The following is a 25,486-nucleotide window of genomic DNA, read 5'->3' on the forward strand; positions in this document are numbered from 1 at the left end:
ATCTATGTCAATGCCCGTCCTTCCACTCCTGTCAAACAGGACATGATCTCTATATCTGTAAGATCAGATCTTTCTAAATCTACCATGGATAAGTGGTGGGGGCTTCGCCAGTTAATCGATCCCTTTAAGACAGTCTGCTCACATGTCTTCCTGCAGGAACCAGCCGGCTCAAGATTTACAAAGACGGACAGTCGCACTTCTTCTAAACTGAATATAATGCTAAGCAAGCTCTTCTAAGATGGCAGTCTGACTCCACTTAGTGAGCACAAAAGAGAGGGGCTAATACGCAAGGGGGCATAGAGTCTTTTCAGGATTTCCTCTTTCTCTTCTCTCTGAGATATTCTCTTGTATACGAAGGTGGTGGATTGGGGGAGAATGGGGGTATGGGCATGGGGGTCTGGGGAGGCTGCTCTCTTCAAGCTGTCAGTCAGCGACAGCAGGGAAAGGGGATGATTCCTTTCTGTAGGCATAGGAGTGTGGGCTTAGCAGGGTCAGATCAGTGGTTGGTACCTCTAGAGAGCAGCTCTCCGTCATCTCATTGGAGGGTTGGGGAGTGGTGGGGGCTGGTAGGGGTAGGGAAAGTGGTTAAGCAGCCATTCAATAGTTCAAAGCTCACACATAGACGGAAAATGGTACAAGGATAGAACCAGGGGGAGACGGTTGAACCTAGCGTATGTAATGCCTGACTTGAAGATTGTGTTGGAATTTTGCAGGGTTGAACGAGGCTAAAAAGTGATGATTGATCAGTGAGGAGGTTCGAGTATTTAGGCTACAGGTACTAGGCCTAACCAAGACTCATTTACCCTATAAAGACAGATCTGTGTTGAAACAACTGGGGTTTGATGTTTTGATATGTACCTCACAGACAGTCTCCATGAGGGGGGTTGCTATGTTGAAATTTTGAAATGTAACAGTTACTGTGCTGCGACACTAGCCGACTCTAAAGGGAGATGGGCAATATCTCTGTTGTCGATATCAGGGCATAAAATTACGATCGGAGTTGTGTATATCCCCAAATCTGATAGCCCAGACATTTTTAATTATTTATTTTCTGAATTACTGGGGTGGGATGGGAAATTGATTGTTATGGGGGATTTTAACTGTATTATGGGCAACAAAATAGATACGACTAATAGTAAAACATAGGCTAGAATGGTTAGGACCCGGCCAGCTATGTTTGCATTATTGCTTATCCATCAGCTAGAGAATGCCTGGAGGACACTGTTCCCAACGCTGCCAGGGTACATATTTTACTCATCCCCATGCAAACAGTTTTCACACATTGATAAGATTTTTCATTAAGAGATCACTACTGGAAAACACACGCATAGAGGTCTGCCCTTAAATCACATCAGATCACAACCCAGTGATGCTAGAACTACAGAAGCAGTTGGGGGCCAGAGAGGCTTATCGGGCCTTTTCATTTCCCTGACATGTACTTAGCAATCCAGAATCATGAGTATATTGCCGTTTGAATATGGGGAGAGGGTTGGCTGATTGCTGGCTGTTCAGATCTCCAATAGGGAGGCTAGAACGAGCATCAAATGTATCAAAGGAGAGGGTGGTTTGCTCTAGTCTCGACCTTAGGATATATTTAAACAGTTCAGATTATTCTACCCCAAACTGCATTGCGAGTCAGACTCTTATAACATCCGTACTCCCCTAGAATACTTACAGGAGAGCCACCTACCATGGCTTGATACTGCAGGGTTTGTACTATTGCAAAGGGATATAAAGCTAGCTAGGTGGAGAATGCCACAAGTCCCTGCCCTCTTGCAAAGCGGAGGGCGAGGATACCATTGCACTCTAGTTCTATAAAATCTTTAGGGATATTCTGGCACCTGCTCTCATAGATTTAATTACCTGCATTACGAACGGGGGATGCCCCTGCATCCTGGAGTGTGACTAATATAGTAGTATTCCCCAAGAAGGGAAAACCACTTGAGGACAGAGGCTCGTACTGCCCAATATCTGACACCAAAATCTTTTCTAAACTATTGGCTACACGCCTGGCCCCCTTATCCACCAGCTAGTCTCTAATCAACAGTATGGGTTTGTCCCCAGCAGAGACACCACGGTTTATATCATTATAGCTATTGCAGCTTTCGACATATCTGGCAAATTAAACAAACATATAGGGATGATCATGCTAGATGCCAAAAAGGCTTTTGCCAGAGTAGCCTGGGAAGCACTCTGGCTTACTATGTCAATATTTGGTCTTGGTTCCATTTGGTACATAAACTTTATAAAAACTTGGTAGCAACAGTCAAGCTAACCAGCATTTCAGCAGCATATTTTGCTGTTCAAAGTGGTACACAGCTGGGTTGTCCACGCTTTCCTTTACTGTTTGCCCTCTACAGCAAGCCTTTTATAAGACATTTGTTGCAGAACGTGGAGATCCCTCCAGTGTGTCTCAATGGTATTGAACTTAAGTATACTGCATATGAGGATGACATTGCTGTTTTTACTGCCAACCCCATCGTCGCTATAACCGGTATTACAAGTGAAGCTGAGCTTTTCGGCTCCCTTTCAGGATACAATTTAAACTTGGCCAAGACCCAGACAATCTTAAATTACCAAGCTGGTACCCTGCCTATATCCGTAGGGGCTACAAAAATGGCTACATACTTAGGTGTCTGTTTTAGCAGCCAAGTAGATGATATTGTTATTACCCTGAATAACGAGCAGCTTCTTGGCTAAACTGCGTAGTTGGTATCGGCTTCCCCTCCGCATTTTTGGTAGGTGCAACATAATCAAAATAAATTTACTGCCTAAGTTTCTATTCCTATACCGCTCAATCCCCCTGTGGGTGCCAGAGTCTCTCTTCAAGTGGTTGGATAGCACCATGGGCAGTTTTATATGAGGGTATAGACGTGCTAGGAGGGCCCTTTGGTTCATCAAATTGTCTCATAAACAAGGGGGCTTTAAGCTCCCAGATTGCAAGCTTTATAATTAGGCGCCATTTATTGGGTGGATCCAGAGCCTGTGAAATGGGCTGGAAGCTGGTTTGAACTCACTGGCATATCAACTAGCATGTGGACTATCCACTGGGTTCACACTGTACAAGTTTTCTGACCCTAACTATTACAAGCGGGTCAGATTCAAGGTAGTCAAGGATATCGCAAGGTTCTGGCAAGATATCTGTAAGAAATATTCTGTGCCCTCGCTGAATCAGTACACAGTTTTATTAGGTAATCCAACACTTTCTGATATATTTCAGGATTATGTTGGAAGATTAGTCTAGGGCAATTGTACGATGGTCATGGGTTTTGTGCTTTTGTTGCACTAAAAGATGAGTTTGGGCTCCCACATATATCTTTTTTAAAATATCTACAAGTAAGGGACTATTGCCTACAGGGAAAGAAGTTGTCAGATATGTCATGTTTGTCAGAATTACTCTCAGTAATAAACTCGACCTCTGGCAGAGGTGCTATTAGCGCATCTTATCAGAACTTTATCGCAGTAACACGCGTAGATAGCCTGCAGATATCCGCAGAAATAAGCTGGCTTCTTAAAACGGACATATCAGCAGGGGAAATGCAGGAGGCATTGGGCACTGTAGACCAAGTAGTAGCTTCCGTCAATATGAAATTGCAACAGCATCCAACAGTCTTTAAGCTGTACTATATGCTGGAGCTTATGTCTAAGTGGGCAACATCCCAATACTCTGCTAAATCGTACTGCCCATAATGTTAGCTTGTCACTGCAGATTCAAGGCACAGGGTCATAGACTGGCCAACGTTAAATACGTTCTGGAATGATATCTCTACAATGCTTACACTACACCTCAGCTATGATTTCCAGCATACTAAAAAGGAAATCTTTTTGGGATTAAAAACGAACCTGCTAGTCACGGGAGCTCACTAGCCACCATTATCACTGTATGTGCCAGTCACAGCAAGAGCCAGGATAAACCCTATCAGCCCAAAGTCAATGAAATCTGGGCACTGCTCAAACAGGTGTATGAGTCGGAATCAGCTCTAGCCAAGGTCAGAGTTCCCCGTTCTTGGTTAAAATTTAGAAGGACCTGGTCTAGTTTTTTATGGGATTAATTTAGTATTGTTACTTTATCCTATGTGCCTCGATATTTCTCTTTGCAATTTTGCTGTCTTTTTTCCTCTCTCTTTCTCCCCCAAAAGTATTGATCAGCTTTTCTTTTTTCCTATTCTACTGGCCGTATTTGGCTATCTTTGACTGTTATCATGGTAGCCATGGCTCCTCATTTGGAGGGGGAGATATCAGAAATAGCGGTGAACAGGGAGGGTAACAGTTTGCTATCACTCCTGCTTCTGACACCTGGGGATTTTGAAGCGCTGTATTTAAAAATTAAATCAGGTTCTGCAGCGGATGCCCTGTCCCCTGCCTTTTTCCGCCAGGTTCACCATCTGATTTCTCCTGAGTGCTTAGAACTGGCTAATTTGTCGCTTAGGTCAGCCACAGTCCCTCGGGCATGGAAACATGTCAAAGTTATTCCTCTACTAAAAAAATCTTCTCTGGACCCGGGGGAACCTGGCAACTACCGGCCAATTTCCCAACTCCCCTTTCTGGCTAAGCTAGTGGAATCCCACGTGAATTCTACTCTTGCTAATTTTATTAAGCAGAATGCCATTTTTGACCTGTCACAGCATGGTTTCCGACCGAGGCATAGCACTGAGTCTGCGCTATTGGTTGTGTCGGAGGCTATTCGCGGCAGCTTGGATGTTGGGGACTCGGCAGCACTGGTCCTTTTGAACTTAAGTGCCGCGTTTAAAACCGTTTCCCATGACATACTCCTGAAACGCCTCCTGGAAGTTGGAATTGGGGACGTGGCTTTGGCCTGGATTCGGTCCTTTCTGGAAGATAGGTCTTTCCAGGTTTCAGTTCCTCCATTTAACTCACAGGAGTTTGTCCTCCATCGGGGGGGGGGGGGCACAGGGCTCGGTCCTAAGTCCGCTCTTGTTCAATCTGTATGTTAGGCCCCTGACGGAGGTGGCAAGGGGCAGGGGGCTTTTCCTGGTATCGTATGCAGACGATACCCAACTGGTGATTGCTTTCTCTAAGAAATGCAACGCCAGCTTGGGGAAGTTTAAAGATGATCTCCTGGCCATCTCCGACTGGATGGCAGCAGCAAATTGTTTGCAGTTAAATTCCAGCAAGTCGGAGATCCTGTTGTTCGGCAAGGACCGGGACCTTTGGTCTGAGCAGTGCTAGCCGGATCGTTAAAAACCTACCCCACTCCCCAAGGAGGCTGTGAAGAACTTAGGTGTTTGGTTGGATAATGGTCTGACCTTCGATAAACAAACAAAAGCTGCGGCCGGGGTTTGTTTTGGGCTGTTGCAAGGTCTAAGACCGCTGCTGGTTTTTTTTCCTCCCAAGGTGCGCCAGACCATTGTACAGGCCTCTATAATGTCCAGATTGGATTATAGTACTTCTCTGTACTTGGGGGCTAACAAGGCAAGTATCAAGCGATTGCAGAGGGTTCAGAATGCGGCAGCCCGGCTCTTGGTGGCACTGTCTAGGTCCTGCTCGGTGGTGCATGTACTCCTCAAACTCCATTGGCTGCCGGTTGAAAAGCGCATCGAGTGTAAGGTGTTGTGTTTTTCTCAAAAGATTTTGACACATCAGGCTCCAGCAGGGCTATTTCATCTGCTGGCGCCCTATGAGCCGGGGCGTCTATTGTGCTCCGCTGATCTCGCGCTGGATCGCGTTCCGCAAGTATGCAAAGCAAAGGCCGGAGGTCGCTCCTTTTGTTTCCTGGTGGCGAAGCTTTGGAACTCGCTTCCGGTCTTTATGAGAAGCACTATGAATCATCTGGCCTTTCACAAAGCCTTAAAGACCTGGCTTTTCCCTATATCGGCCGTCTAATTCGTTACCCTGCTCCCTTTGGTTCTTCTGTCCTGTGGTTTCTGGTTGCGCTGGGACACCTTGTTGCTGGGGCAGCCATGCGCATTACAAATCTAATAATAATAATAATAATAATAATAATAATAATAATATTCATATTTCTACCATTTACGAGAATGTGCGAATTGCTCCATAAAAAGCCCAAATTAAGTTAGAGGGATGTATTACTTACTAAATACAACACCATTCAGTCCTACTCCAAGGCTGTTTAGTGAAAAGGTGTTAAAGATCCTTCTTTGCCATGCTAATTTGGTATTCCATTACACCTGAGGGTGAAGGAGAGGGGGTTGACAACTTGCTTGACTACTCAGAAATTGCAAAGATGGCTCCGTGAAATCAGTAAAGTTATTTATCATTCTGACAGCTAATCGCAGGCTGCTTGCTGACAGAAGAAACATGTTCATGCTCTTCTACTTTGTCAGACAGTTGCTTCAATGTTTCTGTGTAAGGATGAGGTAGACATTGGGGTAGTATTCTATATTCCAAGCAATAGGGTTGGATGGTAATCTTACCTTTGCTACAAGTACCACACCCCTATTCGATAAGTGTTGGGGCTCAGAGCCACCCATGCGATGCAGGGTGCACTACGAAATTCGTTTTATTTATTAAATTGTTTACTTACCTTCAATTATCCAAAATACAGTTTTTAGCACCCCCCACCCTGCCCCTCCCCCGCCCCGCCTCTCCGCCCCACCGAAACTCCCTCCACGGGCCGTGGCTGCAGTCCAGCCTAGCGCCAACAAAGGCACCTTTAGACATGGTGGTGCAATATGCAGCACACGTAGAAAGAGGAAAATAATGAGGATAAATACATTTATTTGTCCTCGTTTCACCTCCTCTGGGATGGCATGCCTTTTCAAAGTATTCCCAGGGTTATTACTGGTAGTAAATCTGAGAATGTGCCAAAATCCATGGGTGGATTCATGGGTTCACCCACGCTCCACCCATGGAATGCCTCCCAGGGAAGAGTAACGCAAGGCAGCGCCTTGTGTTGTGCTGCGTTGCTACAAATGTATTATTCCACTTAAGATGGGTCTGCATGGTATAGTAAATCTCACTTAAGGCTTGCGCTGCCCTTGGGTTACCTTGCATGACTCAAGAGCAACACAATCCTTTCGTAAATTTGGCACAAGTCTCTCCATTAGGGTAGGGGATGATATTTGATAAAGAGGTCAATGGTGGCTCTATCAGATCCTGCACTGTGGTATTTGCCATTTGATAAAATCCCACCCTAAATAGCTCCATTCACCAAAATGAGGCAAGAATGATACTTTAATGCTCGGGGTATTGGAACAAAGACTGCAGTGCACTCTACCTACCAGGATGCAAAGCAACCTTATTCTCTGCACAGTGAAAGAACATTGAAAAACAGAACTGACCAGGTAATTGTGAAGAAATCTTATATTCCTCTAGCTGAAGTTAATCTAATCACAACTTGGACCGGGTACTCTTTTGCTCTATTTACAGCTCGTCTAAGGTCAACACGTACCATATGTTGTTAGAGGGGGTATCAAACCATATGCTCAAAAATCAGTCCTCTCACTATGCTTCTTTCTTTCAGGAAAGTGCTAAATAGATGCATGTTCTTATTCCTTCAAATCTTACGAGTTCACAGAAGGTCCAGTCCATCTCTTTATGTTATTGTGCCTAGATATGAATCCGTATGTGCATTGCAATGTCTGAAAACAAATTTGGCATAACATAGCACGGCAAACCAACAATTATTTGCAGGCATTGAAAAACCTTTGCTTTACCCATAGCCACAGGCCATGTCAAGGTTAGATAGGGAAAATTGTTGTGTGAGGTTGTGGCATGGTCTCATTCTTACGCCAGCGTAAAGATTTTGTTAAACCTGTAAATTATCTTCACAATAATGCCATATATTATAAAAGAAATTTCTTCTGACAACAAATTAGAATCAATTATTGGCATTTTGCCTAAAACATTTTACCATAACTCAAACCCACTTAGAACCTTAGAGATACAACTATGCTAAGATTCTGGAAGGTAGTGAACGGAAAGGAACACCACCACAATTTGCTGTCTGTCGATTTTCTGCTGAAACCTGTAACTGCAAAGCTCTACGAAAGGTCTCATTTCCCCAACCTGAAGAGTCTTGGACAAAGGCCCTTGCAGTATAAACAGAAATTGGGGGGATAATGCTGTCTCATTCCTGGTAGGACCACTCATAGTTCACAGTACGGCGTGGATGTCCTCCGATCGCAGCACCTTGTAGGTCAGCCAGTAAAAGATGTTGAAGATGAGAAAAGTGAGGGGGAAGAAGGCTCGGGAGACGGTGTCAATCCGCTTTGCACGGTCCACAAAGCGTTTGTGAATGACTTCGCTGTCCTTCAGGAGTGGTGGCGGCGGCGGTGGCGGCGGGCTGTACACGCTCGGACCTTCCATGGCTCCCACATCTCGCAGTTGCAGACAATGGCCGAGGCCATAACCATGAAAATAGAAGCGACTCTCCCTCATGACGTCTTCTTCCTGCACCAAAGCAAGAGAATAACACCACATTTTTGTTACAAGGATTTGGCAACTCACTCTATACAGACTGCATCAGAGATACTGCACACCTCTTGGGGTAACTATCTCATTATTTACCAGACTTTTATTTATTCATTTGTTAAATGTGGAAAATAATGCCAGCTAGCACACAACTAGCAAAATAGACAAAGAAAGCTACCTTCCTACATTTGCAGTCTCTCTCCATAGCAGCATGCACAGATGCACATTTTACAGCTCAACATGTGTAGCAGAAGAGGTTGGTGTATCAGGAAAAGACACATACACGTTAGTGGATTGGCAAAACACACTTTACATACATTCATACATAATCCCCATGAATTATTGACTGCCTACAAAATCGCAAGAGGCTCGCCCGGGAGAAGCCACCAGCAGGTTATGAAAATCCAGCACTAATGAGTCGAGATAAATAATGTATCCGCGGTTAGTACATTGGACACTATGATTTATGCAGCAGCTTGTTTTATATTGTACTTGCTGTTGTGCTTCTGCCCTGCAAGCAGTTTCCTTTTTTAACCTTGCCGAATGGTACAGCAGAGGTTATAGGGGGCACATTCTATCTTTGGGAATGAGAAACTGAGTCAACTTTTATGTGCACTTTTGGGTAGTCTGATTACAAATTTAATTTTCTAAGCAGAACATGTGGTGTTCAGCCGATTGGTCCTCTGGGATAGCGACTGAAAGCTACCTGTTCCACGCTTGCCTCTTGTACAGGGAGGGTATCGGCAAGAACTCTTCCAATGGGAAGTGGCAGATCTCATTAAAAAAGATTCATAAGAATGATTTTACTTTTCACCTCTAAATGCGAAGTTTTTAAGGGCTTAATTATTTTTTAAAGTTTTTTTTAACCCTTTGTATGCTCATGACGGAGCCGCTCCGTCATGAGCTGCGGTTGCGCTGTGCTCATGACGGAGCGGTTCCGTCATGGCCCGGCCGCCGCGCCTGCGCAGCGCTGATTTTGCGCCTGCGCGGCGCGTTCTATTAAGCAGGTGGGGCCATGACGGAACCGCTCCGTCATGAGCACAGCGCAACCGCGGCTCGTGACGGAGCGGCTCCGTCACGAGCATGCGAGCGCCACTCGGCCCCCCCCCCCCAGGGTTGTAGCGGAATTGCCGCGGCAGCGAAGGGGTTAAATGTACTGTGGTAACATTTTAGTTACCAAAGAAGTTCTGGAGGTAGATCTGAATAGAAAACAATGTAGGGGGTGAACAACTTAGAAAAATATAGTAGGTGCCTGTGGCTGATGTTTTTCTATCGTAGCCCATGATAGTCTGCAAGGTTCATTTAGGAAAGGAGCCTGAATAATGCAGTTTCCGGGAGTTTTCTGAAGCACATGTTCAGTTATGAGCACAATGAAGGCATAACACCATTCCACAAAATTGGCCCCTTAACTCAAAGGAATTTGCCACAGTGCCTCAGGGCTGTAACAAGGACAGGGCAGCCGGTGTCACATTACAAGGGCGAGGGCTTGTGTTAGACATATAACTAAAAAAACAGGCCTGACTTCTTTCTTCATGATGCAGTTGATACTGCAACATCACTACTGTGGTGCAAATATTGTGTTTTCCCTTTCCCCACTGCATATGTCTCCTTAATTATGTCTTGAAATCAGTAAGGGGACACTAACTTATTGTCCTTTAGCCACGTCTGTCAGACCATAGGTAGGCAGGGTGCTTTGTACGTAAAAGGTAGGACATGTACTGGTAAGTTTTGCATGTCTTAGTAGTGACAAACACACAAATTCACTTTTCACTACTGTGAGGCCTACTCCTCTCATAGGATAGAATTGGTAATTTCTTAATGCACTGTTAAGATGTTATTTCTAATTAGAAAGAAGTAGCTGTGTCATGTTTTATAACTTTGGAATGGTAATGATAAATCCTCTTTACTGGTAAAATTAGATCCAACATAACTGTTTTTGAAATGCCCATTTCAGAAAGTGGTAAACACATGGAGATGATGGACGGAGTGCTGAAACTTTTCCGACACTCAACCCAAGTCAAGGATCTGTGTTGAATCCAACATTTCTTGATATATTTTTTTTTAAAATCTGTAACTTGCAAAGGTTTTTTTTTAATCATGCAATAAAGTTAATAATAATTACAAAAAAAGTCAATGATGACAAAGTTCACTCCTTCACCGAATAACTGTTTTCTGCCAGAAAACAAAAGGCGAAACTGTAAGGAAATACATCTTTGTGTCATTTTTGCTCTTTGGATAGCTGATATTTATACGTTTAGGCAATGAGGAACTGCTAAATAGTTTGTACCTGCCAGCGCCTTTTGCTAAATTGAGGAAATTATTTTGCTATTCAATTGGCAAGTTTGATATTTTTATAAGTTATCTGCAGAGAGTAGACCAGTAGCACAGTCTGCTTTAATGAATAATTTCCAGTGTGCCTCTGTTGTGGAAGCATCTTCCTCTCACATTTGGAGCAAACTATAAAACTTGACCCTTAGTAAGGTCATGTAACACTCCATCATAACCAAGTATGTTAGTTGTTTTACTTTTTAAATGGCAGGTTGAGCACAGCACAAGACTGCTGTACCTGTGCCTTGCAAAGGTTATGCCCAAATACCCTGTACTTAATCCAAAAATGTGAAATGAACGCAATTATGTTTATAAGGGTAATGTAAGTATTATGTTATTAGGAGGAAGCTGCACGCTTTTAAAACTACACACTGTTCGAAAGCCTATTTTTTTTTAACTAGTGTTTGAAAATATTTTGGAAAGGCATTTCTGTGACATTATCTAATAAAGGCAAAGAAAAAACAATAGTCACGTTGCGTTTTCATTTAATATGTTGCAAATGTCACCTCTATAAGCTTGTCATCTTCTTGTCTTTTAAGGAGGCATTGCGTGGTAGATGCAGGTAAGTTCCCTCTGATTGACATGTAATGTCATATAATTAGGGTCATGCACTTGGTTACCTCCTAAGGGGCTAGATGGTGAATAAAGAAAGTCCCAATCAGGACTGTCATCCCAAACCTGGAACAGAATCTCCCCAAAGTTCTGAGATTGTGAATGCTGTTCAAGACTGGCTTACTCTGTCTCTGGTCCAATTAACTGGCCAAAGGGCATAACCACTGGCAATAGATGCGGCAAAGTATCTCTTAGGTGGGTGTCCATTTCCGGATCATAACTCGATGCAGAAACAAATCTTTTACATCTTTTTCAAAGTTGTTGCTCTGGAGAATATAGTAGGTCAGCACTCACTACTTAGTCGTCTAGTTTGTCCAAACTATTGGGACCTACATCTTGTGTATGAGAGTACCTTGGGTACCCAGAAAAATCCAAAGCTTCACCAGCATCAACTAGACAGCAGGGGTGGAGATTTACCAGATACCTACAAGTATATTTCTTTAAAACAATAACGGTTTTGAAGTGCATTTCAATGGTGCCAGAATCGGTGCACCACCTCCACCCTGTGGAACCAAATTCCATTCTAGGGACTTAAGGCCGCAAGACCCCTTGACTCCCCTGAAACTAGACAGGCCACCTATGAGTACTGGATGAATCATGGATAGTACAGGCTCGCGCAATCAATGTTGTAGTGATGCTTCAGCAACTCTGATTCCCGGTGATGGTGGTCTTTGGTTTCTTCGCTGACCAGCTGGGTTGTATGGATCTTGTCACTAATAGATAGTCCTGGTCTACTCAAGTGCCCTCCATGTGGATTATCTTCTTATATCTTTGTTATATCAGAGCATCTCTTTCTATATTAGGTGCAGTTCAAACACTGTTGAAAGCAGGTATGCCCCCTTCTCTTCACAGATCACAACAACAAAGCTTTATTAAAGAAGCCAACTTGGTGCAGTGTGGAGGAAAAACAGCAATCTAGCAGTAATTCAACTCCTAGCAAATGGGGGCCAGTATTTATCCTTCAATATTGTCAAGTACAGAAAGCTGTAGCTAGGCAAAGACCAGCCTTTTTCAATGTTCAAACAGTTCCATCAACCTTAGTTACATACATTTTTAGTTTATGCCAGTTTCTTGGTCTGAAAGAGCAAGGAGCCACAGGTCAAACCAGTTTGAATGGTTAAGGTGTTTTTTGTATTTAGAGCCAGAACAAGGTTAGCACTGTTTTTGAGTGCCACAGCACCACAGGCAGACGGAGAAGGGAGGTTTAATGTGAGCAGTGACTAAGGGCCATATGTATCAAAAGAGAATTTTGCAATTATCAAACTGCCATTTTTAGCGAATCGCAATTAGAGAATCGCAAAATGCAATGTATGTAGGATTTGCTAAAAATGTTGCGACTCCTACATATTCCTTATTTGCGAATCGCAAATTGAGATTCGCAAATAAGGAATACCTTCCAATTCATTCTTATTGGCCCGGAGGCCCATAGGAATGAATGGGAAGATATTCTCAATTTGCGATTACCAATTAGAGAATCGCAAATTGAGAATGCAATTACAAGGTTGCAAGGGTGCCAAAAGGACACCCTGTTGCACCCCTGAAATGAGCATGTGTGCTCAAGTGGCAAACATACATGCCCTAATCGCATGTATGTGTGCCACATGGCATTTTGAAAAAAGAAAAGAAAGTGCTTTTTTCAAAGAACTCGTAAATTACCATCAACTGTCAGTTGGTGGTAATTTGTGATTTCTTTGCCAAATTCGCACAATTTAGGTGCTTTCTACATCGCATTTAAGGAATCGCAATTTGTGATTCCTTAAATGCAATCACAAAATAGAGAATCACAAATTTTGTGATTCTCTAATTTGCGATGTCCTATTGGGATGATACATCCCAAAAGGCCTTTTCCCTTTTGCAAACGGGCCATTTGCAAATGAGAAAAGGGCTTGATACTTATGGCCCAAAGGGTCTAAACTGGTAGTACCCCCTTTTCCATCACCAGGGTGAAAAGGCTTTAGGGCGGGCATAGCAAGAGTACATGCAGAGTGCATGTGCACGCTGGACAAAGGCAGTCTACATAAAGGAGAGCAACCATCCTGTTCAGTTCGGACACAGGGTCGAAAACGACTCTAACACTCAATCATTACATAGACAACGCAACCATACATCCGCACAAATTCCACACATGTCCTATACTTAAGGGAGGCAAGGACAGCAGGTATGGTCATAGGACGGACCTGTACTAGGGAGAACCAGAAGGCTTCCTCCCTAAATCCCCCCAAAAATGCTATGCCCCTATACCAGTAATTAAAGCCACCACAACCAATCACCATGTAGCCTGTAGGAAGAAGGGGCTAGTGTGGGCGTGTCCACCTGCCATCAGAAACAGCAGCACACAAGATGAACAGTAAAATAAATAACGATTAGCCAAGGGACAACTATCTCCCCCACCTGATGCGGACTTCTTGCAATGTGTAGCATCTAGCTCAACCCTGGGTAGCTGTGGCTTTTAGTCAGGCTCTAACAAAGGAACTAGTTGCAAAGCATTAGATGTACCAAAACAAGTGAATAAGAAAGAAATACAGCACAAAGGAAATCTAACGCCAACCTATAAAGTGATCTTATTTTTATGATTTTTTAGACACCAACAAGGACAAAATCCACCAGAGGGTTCTGGAGATATACATTTTTTAGTAAATCATGAATCATTGCTTATCACTCAATATGCAAAGAAGAATTATCAACTATCATGGTTAACACTTATTTTGAAAACTTTTGTAAACTGTTTATAAAGTTGAGTTTGGGTACTCTGACCCACTTTGGGTGACCAACTCCAGCAGGGATCATGTTGCAAGGGCCAATAAGGCTTAGCAGGGCAGTTACCTTGCAGTCAAAGCAGTCTCCATTCCAGTTCCAGGCTCTATGAGTGAATCACCATAGGCATTAATGGAGTGGTCCTGATGCAAGGGATACAGGATTCCACAGATGCTGAGGATGCGGATCTGGTCAATGGGGTCTTGTTGGAGCCACCCCTTAGTTCAAAAAGGGTTTAGGGTGATGTTGGCCATAGAGGTTGATATCCCTCAAAGTTTAGATGAAGTTTAGCCAAAAATGTAGTTGTCACTGGTCTGCTCGTCTCCAGTCACAGTGAAACCAGCAGTTTATTTTAAATGCAGCTAGTCCATCTTGGGCGACTGAACTGCACTTAGACTTCTGTTTTGGGTCCAGCAGGCATGGGGGCAACCATTGAGTGTCAGGGTTTGGTCAACGGGGCTTCACTTTGGTGGTCAGTGCTGTACAAGTGATTGTGACTACCAACTTTGCCAAGGCAGCTTCTTCCGCTTTTTTGGCCCTGGTACTGTAACAGGTAGTTAGTCGGCTGACTCTAGAAGTTCATCTCTTCTGTCTGGGACTCGGGCCGGATTCTCATCAAGCAGGGCGCGACAGGTAAAGTCCACTAATTGCTTGTTCAAATCAGCATGTGCAGTCCAATCTTTGGTCCAGCCTCTTTTTGCCAAGTCCAGGGAACAGCAGTGTAGTCCTTCTTCACTCCTCTCCCCAGTACGGACGATATTTGAGGTCTAGGTGCGAGCGGTGCCACTTTTATGTCCACAACTTTCCCACTAGAGATGTGGTGTCTACTAGCCAATGGGCTACTAGGTCCTCCACCTAGTAATGACGTGCAATTTGTAGCATCTCACTATCCCAAAGTGCAAAGTTGAGTAAGCAGTTTAAAACTGCTCTACCTGTCTGAAATGGCAAGCTGGGAGAAATGTTTTACTTTGCCACACCAATACCGGAACAATAAGAGCTGCAGCCCATGAGGGATACTTTAACTTACAGCAGCGTGGGTCTGCGGGTCCTATTTTTATACCTGGTGCCAGCTTTGAAGTGGGAGACCCTTGTGTACTGATGGTTCTAACATTTCCTACTGATCTGCTAAGACTCCAAAGAGCTTGGGGTGATGAAAAGCTAGTGTGAAGTTCTTTGTGAGTGTGCAGCTCATATGAACTATAAGTAGAGCAATGAACAGCTCCGCCCCACATATTCTGGCAGGTTGGCCATTCTCCAGACATCTAGCTCCCCTTTGTCTCACTGTCTGGGAGGAATATACAAAGGCTTACTCCCATGCTAATCACAGCCATGTGACCCAGGATACAGGCAGCATTCACAAAGAGTTAGGGCAAGAAAGCATCAACTTTCAAAAAATGAAGTTTTTCAGAATTGTGGCTTAAAATCCAACTTTACTGTTTTAGAGGATTTTAAATTACATTTCTATAAAGACCAAACATGCCATTAAACCTGCTCCCAATCAGAAGTAATCACTTGTTAAATTTAATAAGGTAGTTCAATGTTATTCTATAGAAGAGTTAGGCCCCACAGCAGTAAAAAACTACCAGGAAATGTAAAAAAAAGTGTATGTCCAATTGTTTAAATACAATGCACCCTGTCCTATGGGATGTTTAGGGCATACCTTAGGGGTGACATATGTATTAAAAAGGAAAGTTTCGTTCTTGTAAAGGGTTTATTTTGCTATGGTAAATTGGCAGTTTTAAAAAACTACAGGATTTCTGAGACATGTTTTAAGGTGCAACTTAAGTGGATGGCCCAATGAGTGCTAAAGACCCTCTACGAGCATTTAATTTATAGTCCCTTGGCTCATGCTGTACCATATACTAGGGACCCACATGTAAATTAAGTGTGTCAAGCAGGTGTAGTCCAATTTTAGGGAGAGAGCACAAGCACTTTAACACTGGTTAGTAATGGTACAGTACACATAGCCAACAAAAACAAATTCAGAAAAACAGGAGAAGTGAAGACAAAATGTTTGCAGGTGACCCTGCATAGAGGGCTATGGTGTGTATTCTGAAAGGATGGATATCTGTTACACTTCCTGTAAGGGAGGAATGGTACATGGACGTGGTGATTACAGCTGGCCATGAGCACCTATTTATAGATCAAAGATTAACTACTTATATTGTAAAAACTCTGGGTTCACTTTTTTCTACAGACTTGGGGCAAGGTTGGTGTTGACTGGTTAGACATACAGGGCTCAATGGCTGGGAATACAGATCACTATGTGTAAAGGGGGTAGTGAGTAGGTGTATATATTGGAGGAGTCCACGCTACTATATATGTTTTGCATAACTGCATTCTCATGCTCCTATGTATGCTGTTCTGATAGTTGTATCTGCTATCAAGGTCATCCGAAACTAGGGACCTCATACTGAAAACGCATTCAGGAATAGTAGTTGCAATTTGCACACCAATGCTTACTGAATTAATTTTTATTTTGCGAACCAACCTATTTACTAATAGGTCGGTTCACAAAATGCAGAATTGTAGTGGATTGCATTTTGATCTACCTCATGAATGTTAATGTGGTAGGTCACAAATTGTGACCCACCATGATTGACTTGAGCCACAGGCTTGGTGGCCTGCTGGAATCAGAACACTACGTCTGTGAATGCTTTTCAATCAAGCATTCATTGTTTCTAAATGCAGCCTGTTTTCTAAATGGAAAACTAATGTGTTTAAAAACAAAAATGAAATATTACCCATCCCAATCCGAATGGGTTACCATCACCTGTAAAATATTCTTAATGTTTTGCAAGTGGATTCCGGTTGCAAAACATTAATTCATAACATAAGAAATCAGCATTTGGAAGGGAATCTTTTAACATGCCACTTCCAAATGTTCATTTATAGTGGTGATCTGAATCCATTTAATAATTCAGAAAAAATTGCCAAATTGTTAAATGGGGTTTGTACATTTTAAAAAGTAATTTAGCAGTCTCAAACCCTCTGATTTACAGAATCAGAGGGTTTGTGAGTGCAAAAACCATTAGTACAAGAGACCCTGTAGGAAACTGGGTTATTAGTTGAAAGAGTTGGATGCCCCACTCAAATAATATACATAATTCTTGCCAAGATGAACCACAAAAGTCACTGAATAAACCCATGCTTACCCCTCTGGTAGTATGGAACAGAAGCAGTCAGGCTGAACTTAGAGGCAGTGTGTTAAGTATTAATGCAGTACTCCAACAGTAATAAAGTGAAAATGTAAAATCAGGAAAATCCCACTTTACACTTTTTCACAAATTAGACAAAGACAGTGAATTTTAATATATAAAATGACACCAGCAGAACAAAAATCCTATCAGTAGGACAGGAGTTATCAATTTTTAAATTTTCAGGTGAAAATAGTGACAAAAAAGACAAAGAGCCACTCAAGGACTGGGTCAAAGTCACAGGTTCAGGCAGCACCTCAACGGAGCCAAGCTCAAATATAGTCAGATTTTTCACGCAGTCCAAGTTCACATGAGGAGCCTCAGCCAGAACTTCACGCTGGTGAGAGCTGCGAGAAGATGATTGTCGGCACAAAGAGAAGGTATTCCCTGATGCTTTGCTTTGGCAGGTGACACAGGTGGTCATTGTTGATGCAAAGAGTCCACTCATAGTCACGAAGATCTCAAACCCTCTGGATTTTCACCTCTAGTGCAGTTTTGAAGTAGGAGGAGAACACTCTGATGCCATTGAAGGATCCTGGACCTGGTGGGGCACCTCTTTAGGATTATGACTCACTCCAGCGGAGGCCAGAAGCAGAACTCATCAAGTCCAGTTGGTGATGATTAGCTGGGCAGCAGCAGGGGAAGCCTCTGGAAGCTTGTATCCCTGTAGCACTAACAGGAGGTCAGACAGCTGACCCATGGTATCACTCCTGGGGATCCTCAGTTGAAACCAAGCAGGTTCAGTCTTCCTTTTTCAGACAGCAGGGCACTCCTTCTGAATCTTCCACAGGCCCAGGAGTGTTCTGGTGAGAGGTTGTGATGATGGCACTTTTACACCCAATGCCAGCTTGTGTGTGGGGTCCCTCTCTTCAGCTACCCCTAAACTAGTCCTAGTCAGTTCAGTCCCTTACCCAGGGTTTGGTTCAAAACTGTCTAGGATGACAAAGGGCAGGAAGGCCTAGGTGTCAGCTGCATTTGCTAGTGACAATCAGGCAGCCACAGAAGTCAGGAATGGGATGGACACTTTCCTCAGGCCACCCTTTGAAGCTCATAAGGGTTAAGTACAACCCAGAGTCTACCCTTCTCAGGAGAGGAACAGGCTTTCTCACTCCCAATGCCCCTTTGTTCCCTGTCTGGAAAGAATAAACACCATCACACCACAGGAGGGTCATTTTCAGTCATGTGACCCAGTACACTGGCAGAAAGGTACATCTGGCCTAGGCAGAAAAATGCCTCTTTTATAAAAGTGGAATTTTCAGAATAGTAGCTTACACTCTGACATTACCATTAAAGTAACCCAGAGTTAGTCTATGGGGGAGGTAGCCTTGCTATAGTAAGAACTAACATTTGCAATGCAATATGTATTGCATTCACGCACGTTTGAGCTATTGGCATTGTAAATTACAATGCCTTTTATTTATGTTTTGGGTTTTAAAACATAAATAAAATGCATTGACATTTAGAATACTAATAGCTTAAACTCTCGCAAATGCGAGACCTATTGCTTTGCAAAAATGGCCTTTTCGACCGCTTGTTAGATTGTAAATATCAGAAGAAGAGACCGGCCTGCGATGTCTTCAAAGAAGTGATAAATAGAGCAGTGAAGAAGATGTGTAAGTGTTGTAAATTTCACGGACACAAAGTGCGAAATGAGAGTTACATATGATCAGAGCTATAAACACTAATAAAGCACTCCAACAACTTTAGCTCTGTGATTACACTGTCGAGGTACAAGAGGAAGAGCAGGAGAGGGGGCTATTTCCTTCCCTTGCTGTGATTTGAGTGTGCATTGTGGCATTGCGTAATGTCATTACTATCTTTGTCGAAAAAAAACACACCAGCTTTAGTAGGGCCCTGGCTTCACCTCCTGGTGCAGGGTGGGCTGTGCTTTATGGCAGGCATTGAGGGAGGGAGGAATGGTCTCAGCTGCAGCTCTGGCCTCATACCGTGCCCCTGCTATTACTAGTGAGCGAGAGGCGCTGAGTTGGTGGTGGTATTTGTGGAGCTGGTGTTATTGGTGGTGCTGGTATTGGTGGTGGAGGTGGTGCCATTAGTGGTATTGGTGGTGGTGTTGGTGGTGGTTTTATTGGTATTGGTGGTGGTATTGGTAATGGTGGTGGCGGTACTGGTATTGGTGGAGGTGGTAATGGTGGCAGTGGTATTGGTGGTGGGGTATTGCTGGTGGTGGTATTGGTAGTGCTATTGGTGGTGGTGGTGATGTTATTGTTGCTGGTGGTGGTATTGGTGGTGATATTGGTATTGGTCGTAGTATTGGTGGTGGTGGTATTGGTATTGGTGGCAGTGGTATTGCTAGTGGTGGTATTGGTGGTGGCGATATTGGTGGTGGTGGTGGCATTGGTGGTGGTGGTAGTATTGGTGGTGGTGGTGGTATTAGTGGTGGTATTGTTGGTGGTGATATTGGTGGTGGTATTAGTGGTGGAACAGGTGGTGGTATTGGTGATGGTGGTATTAGTTGTGGTATTGATGGTGGTGGTAATGGTGGTGGTGATGGTATTGATGATAGTGGTGGTGGTATCGGTGGTGGTGGTATAAGTGGCGGTGGTGATATTGGTGGTGGTATTGGTGGAGATGATGGTATTGGTGGTGGTGGTGGTATTGGTGGTGGCATTGGGGGAATGAAATACACAAATTGCAAAGGAGGTATATCTTGATTCACCGCCCTGCTTTAAAAAAGTGACAGCATCATCATTGGGTTAGTTTTGTATGCTTCCTCCATCCAGATGTGAACCACTACTTATTGCAGTAGTGATCAAGGAAAGGTGGGGGTGTTATTGTGAAGTAAATTACAAAAAGTGGTGTTAAAATCTCGTATAACGCACTAAGAGTGCCCATAAAAAAGGTTGACATGTTTGAGCTCTTGTGATTGCCTGTGTGGGTCAAGTGGGCTTTCTTCAGGACCTAAATAAGAAAAAGAAGATGGAGGCCGTATTTTGTTATGGTTTCCTTGAATCTGGATGTATTGACCCAATTTTCACATGGTCTGTTAGTACCTTAAGTCCTAATATACGGACTTCATCGAGCTGCCAGGGAGCTTTTTACCTGCTGCTGCGCAGTGCAACACGACTTGTGCTGGCTCTTCCTATGATGGCCTGAGAGTATATCTGGTGGCATTGGTGGCGGTGGTATTGGATTGGTGGTGGTGGTATTGATGGTGGTATTGGTATTGGTGGCGGTATTGATGGTGGCATTGTTGCTATTGGTGGTGGTGGTATTGGTGGTGGTGATATTGGTGGTGATGCTGGTATTGGTGGCGGTATCAGTGGTGGTGTTGGTGGTGGTGTTGGTGGTATTGGTGGTGGTGGTATTGGTGGTGGTATTGATGGTAGAGGAGGTGGTGGTGGTGTTGGTGGTGATGGTATTGCTGATATTGGTGGTGGTGGTATTGGTGGTATTAGTGGTGGTATTGGTAGTGGTGGTCTTGGTGGTGGTGGTGGTATTGGTGGTGGTGTTGGTGGTTGTATTGGCAGTGGTGGTGGTGGCATTGGAGGTATTTCTCGTGGTATTGGTGGTGGTATTGGTATTGGCAGTGGTATTGGAGGCAGTGGTATTGGATTGGTGGTGGTGGTATTGGTGGTGGCGTTGGTATTTGTGGTGGTGTTGGTATTGGGGGTGGTATTGGTGGTGGTGATATTGGTGGTGATGGTGGTATTGGTGGTGGTGGTATTGGTGGTGGTTTTAGTGGTGGTGTTGGTGTGGTTGTTGGTGGTGGTGGTATTGGTGGTGATGGTATTGGTGATGGTGATATTGGTGGTGGAACCACCAAATACATCTAAAGTATTATCTTTTTCATTGAGTACAACAGAACCCCCGGGCGCTGCGGTCGGAGGAGCAGGGAGGCCGTTTTTTCGAATTCAGATGTTCTAGAGATCGTGAGGACTATAACTAGCTGACGAAGCATACTTAGAACGCGGCTACAGCGATTTATCAAGTCCCTCTCTAGTTTATGTAAACTAATCGGTGGCCCCTCCGACACAGTGTGGAAGTGACAGACCTGATAAAAAAGACAATATCAATTACAAATATACCCTGACTGACCAAGGGGATATTTGTAGTCTTGAGTGTGGACCCAAAACAGGACACCTCCTCCCTTTTTAACGATTCTGACCTCAGAATATAAATCTGAGTGAGATATTTATATATTGTTTGAGAAACAGTCCTGAAGATTTTTCACCGAAACGCTGCGTCAACTTTTGTTCTCAAGAACATTTTTAATGTATTGTGTTATATATTGCATTTTTTTGTAAACATGATGTACTTACTGCCTAACATTTGTACGAAAACAAAATTTTTTAACCTGTGAAATGTAATTTATTTATGCTCAATTTTACTTTTAATTTATTTGTTGTATTATTATCTTTAACCTTTCACAAATCCAAATAAAACAGTCTCCTAGTGAGTGTTAAAACTGCATGCTGTTGCTCGGTCTAGGGTTTATATATACCTGAACTGTTGTTATTTAGATAATACTTTAGATTTATTTGGTGGTTGCGCCTATAAATTAAGTGCAGTGGGTACTAAATTCCGGTTGATCATTCTCACGGGATTACATGACTCTAGGGACATTGTAACTTTTAAAATCTCATTCCCCTGGCCCCAGACCTTATATTAGCGGGCCTCCTATACTTTCTTTGTTGATGTTGGTGGTGGTACTGGTGGTGGTGGTAGTGGTGGTGGTATTGGTATATTGGTGGTGGTGGTATTGGAAATGGTAGTGGTGGCACTGGTATTGGTGGTGATGCGATTATTATTGGTGGTATTGGTATTGGTGGCAGTGGTATTGGTATTGGTGGGGGGTATTGGTATTGGTGGTGGTGGTATTGGTGGTGCGGATGGTATTGGTGGTGGTGGTGGTATTGGTGGTGGTGGTATTAGTGGTGGTGGTATTGGTTGTGCTATTGGTGATAGTGGTATTGGTGTTATTGGTGGTGGTGTTGGTCGTGGGGTATTGGTGGTGGTGGTGGTTTTGATAGTGGTGGTATTGGTGGTGGTGGTATTGGTGGTGCTGATGGCATTGGTGGTGGTGGTGGGGTATTGCTGGTGCTGGTATAGGTTGTGCTAATGGTGATATTGGTATTGGTGGTATTGGTAGTGGTGGTGTTGTTGAACATGGGGTATTCTTGGTGGTGGTGGTATTGATAGTGGTGGTATTGGTGGTGGTAGTGGCATTGTTGGTAATGGTGGTGGTGGTGGTGGTATTGGTGGTGGGGGTATTGGTGGAGGTATTGGTGGCGGTGGTGGTATTAGTGGCAGCATTGGTGGTGGTGGTGGTGGTGGTATTGGTGGTGGTATTGGTGGTGATGGGGGTATTGGTGGTTGTATCAGTGGTGGTGTTGGTGGTATTGGTGGTGGTATTGGCAGTGGTGGTGTTGGTATTGGTGGTGGTGGTATTGGTGATAATGGGGAAGGTGGTATTGGTGATATTGGTGGTCGTATTGGGGTGGTGGTGGTATTGGTGGAGGTGGTGATATCGGTGGTGGTGGTATTGGTGGTGATGGTGGTATTGGTGGTGGTGGTATTGGTGGTGGTGGTTTTATTGAAGGTGGTGGTATTGGCAGTGGTGGTATCAGTGGTGGTGGTGGCATTGAGGGTATTGGTGATGGTGGTATTGGCAGTGTTGGTATTAGTGTTGGTGGTGGCATTGGGGTATTGGTGGTGGTATCGGGATTGGCAGTGATATTGGTGGTGGTGGTATTGGATTGGTGGTGGTGGTATTGGTGGTGGTGTTAGTATTGGTGGTGGTGTTGGTATTGGTGGCGGTGATGGTGGTATTGGTGGTGGCATTGGTGGTGGTATTGGTTGTAGTGGTATTGGTAGGGGTGGTGGGCGGTATTGGTATTGTGGTGGTGGTATTGGTGGTGGTGGTATTGGTAATGGTGGTGGTGGTACTGGTATTGATGGTGATGGTATTAGTATTGGTGGTGGTGGTATTGGTATTAGTGGGGGTATTGGTATTGGTGGTGGTGGTACTGGTATTGGTGGTGGTGGTATTGGTGGTGCTGATGGTATTGGTGGTGGTGGTAGTATTGGTGGCAGTGGTGGTATTAGTGGTGGTATTGGTGGTGGCGCTATTGGTGGAGGTATTGGTGGTGGTATTAGTGGCAGTATTGGTGGTGGTATTGGTGTTGGTGGTACTGGTTGTGGTATTGGTGCAGGTGGTGGTGGCTTTGGTGGTATTGGTGGTGGTATTGTTGGTGGTATTAGTGGTGGTAGTGGTATTGGTGGTGGTACTGGTTGTGGTATTTGGGCTGGTGGCATTGGTGGTGGTGTAGGTGATATTGGTGGTATTGGTGGTGGAATTGGTGGTAGTGGTGATATTGATGGTGGTGTTGGTGGTACTGGTTGTGGTATTGGTGCAGGTGGTGGTGGCTTTGGTGGTAGTGGTGGTGGTATTGGTGGTGGTGGTATTGGCAGTGGTGGTATCAGTGATGGTGGTAGGGGTATTTTTGGTGATATTGGTGGTGGTATTAGTATTGGTGGGGGTGATATTGGTGGTGATGGTGATATTGGTGGTGGTGGTATTGGTGGTGGTGTTGGTGGGGGTGTTGCTGGAGGTGGTATTGGTGGTGGTGGTATTGGTGGTGGTACTGATGGTGGTGGTATTGGTAGTGGTGGTATTGGTATTGGTATTGGTAATGGCGGTGGTGGTGGTACTGGTGTTGGTGGTGATGGTATTAGTATTGGTGGTAGTGGTATCGGTGGTGGTGGTATTGGTATTAGTGGGGGTATTGGTATTGGTGGTGGTGGTACTGGTATTGGTGGTGCTGATAGTATAGGTGATGGTGATGGTGGCGGTATTGGTGGCAGTGGTGGTATTGGTGGTGGTGCTATTGGTGGTTGTATTAATGGTAATATTGGTGGTGGTGGTATTGGTTGTGGTATTGGTGCTGGTGGTTGTGGTATTGGTGGTGGTATTAGTGGTGGTAGTGGTATTGGTGGTGGTACAGGTTGTGGTATTGGGGCTGGTGGTATTGGTGGTGGTGGTGTAGGTGATATTGGTGGTGGTGGTGGTATTGATGGTGGTACTGTTGGTGGTGGTAGTATTGGTGGCGGTGGTGGTATTGGTGGTGGAACTATTGGTGGTATTGGTGGTGGTATTGGTGATGTTGTTGGTGGTGATGGTATTGGTGGTGGTGGTATTGGTGGTGGTGGTATCGGTGGTGGTAGTATTAGTGTGGTAGTGGCATTGGGGTATTTCTGGTGGTATTGGTGGTGGTGGTATTGGCATTGGTGGTTGTGGTATTGGTGGTGTTGGTAGTGGTATTGGTATTGGCAGTGGTATTGGTGGTGGTGGTATTGGATTGGTGGTGGCTACATTGGTGGTGGTGGTGGTTTTGGTGATGGTATCGGTGGTGGTGATATTGGTGGTGGTGGTTTTGGTGGTGATATTGGGGGTGATGGTTGTATTGGTGGTGGTAGTATTGATGGTGGTGTTGGTGGTGGAGGTATTGGTGGTAATATTGGTGATGATATTGGTGGGTGCAGGTGGTGGTATTGGTGGTGGTATTGATGGTGGTACTGGTGGTATTGGTGGTGGTGGTGGTATTGGTGATGGTATTGGTGGTGGTATTGGTGGTGCTGATATTGGTGGTGGTGGTTATGGTGGTAATATTGGTGGTGATATTGGTGGGTGCAGGTGGTGGTATTGGTGGTGGTATTGGTGGTGGTGGTATTGGTGATGGTATTGGTGGTGGTATTGGTGGTGGTGATATTGGTGGTGGTGGTTTTGGTGGTGATATTGGGGGTGATGGTAGTATTGATGGTGGTAGTATTGGTGGTGGTGTTGGTGGTGTTGGTGGTATTGGTGGTGGTGGTGGTATTGGTGGTGATATTGGTGGGTGCAGGTGGTGGTATTGGTGGTGGTATTGATGGTGGTACTGGTGGTATTGGTGGTGGTGGTTGTGTTGGTGGTGGTGGTATTGGTGGTGTTGATGGTGGTTGTGTTGGTGGTGGTATTGGTGACAATGGTGGTATTAGAGGTGGTGGTATTGGAGGTGGTGGTATTGGTGGTGGTGATATTGGTGGTGGTGTTATTGGTGGTGGTGTTGTTGTTAACAAAATAGGCTTTTGAAAACAACCCGTCAGGTGGCTTTAGACAGATGACATGTAACACAGTTGTGCTGTTGTCAGCTTCAGTCCATTAGCATAGGATTATGTGCTACCTGGAATTCACATGACTTAAT

At 44.3% G+C, this 25,486-nt stretch overlaps 1 protein-coding gene across 1 annotated transcript in view; it reads right to left on the bottom strand.

The window, feature by feature from the left end:
* Nucleotides 1-7,424: 7,424 nt before the first annotated feature.
* The window catches only part of LOC147718874 (glycine receptor subunit alpha-4), a 502,630-nt gene continuing 484,568 nt past the window's right edge, over nt 7,425-25,486 (bottom strand). The window contains exon 8 of the mRNA XM_086966795.1: nt 7,425-8,373. Within this exon, the coding sequence (XP_086822921.1) occupies nt 8,077-8,373 (297 nt within the window). The 3' untranslated portion in view covers nt 7,425-8,076. The remainder of the gene's footprint in view (nt 8,374-25,486) is intronic.

Source organism: Lissotriton vulgaris, chromosome 4_1, assembly GCF_964263255.1.
Source record: "Lissotriton vulgaris chromosome 4_1, aLisVul1.2, whole genome shotgun sequence".
Classification (NCBI taxonomy): Eukaryota; Metazoa; Chordata; class Amphibia; order Caudata; family Salamandridae; genus Lissotriton; species Lissotriton vulgaris.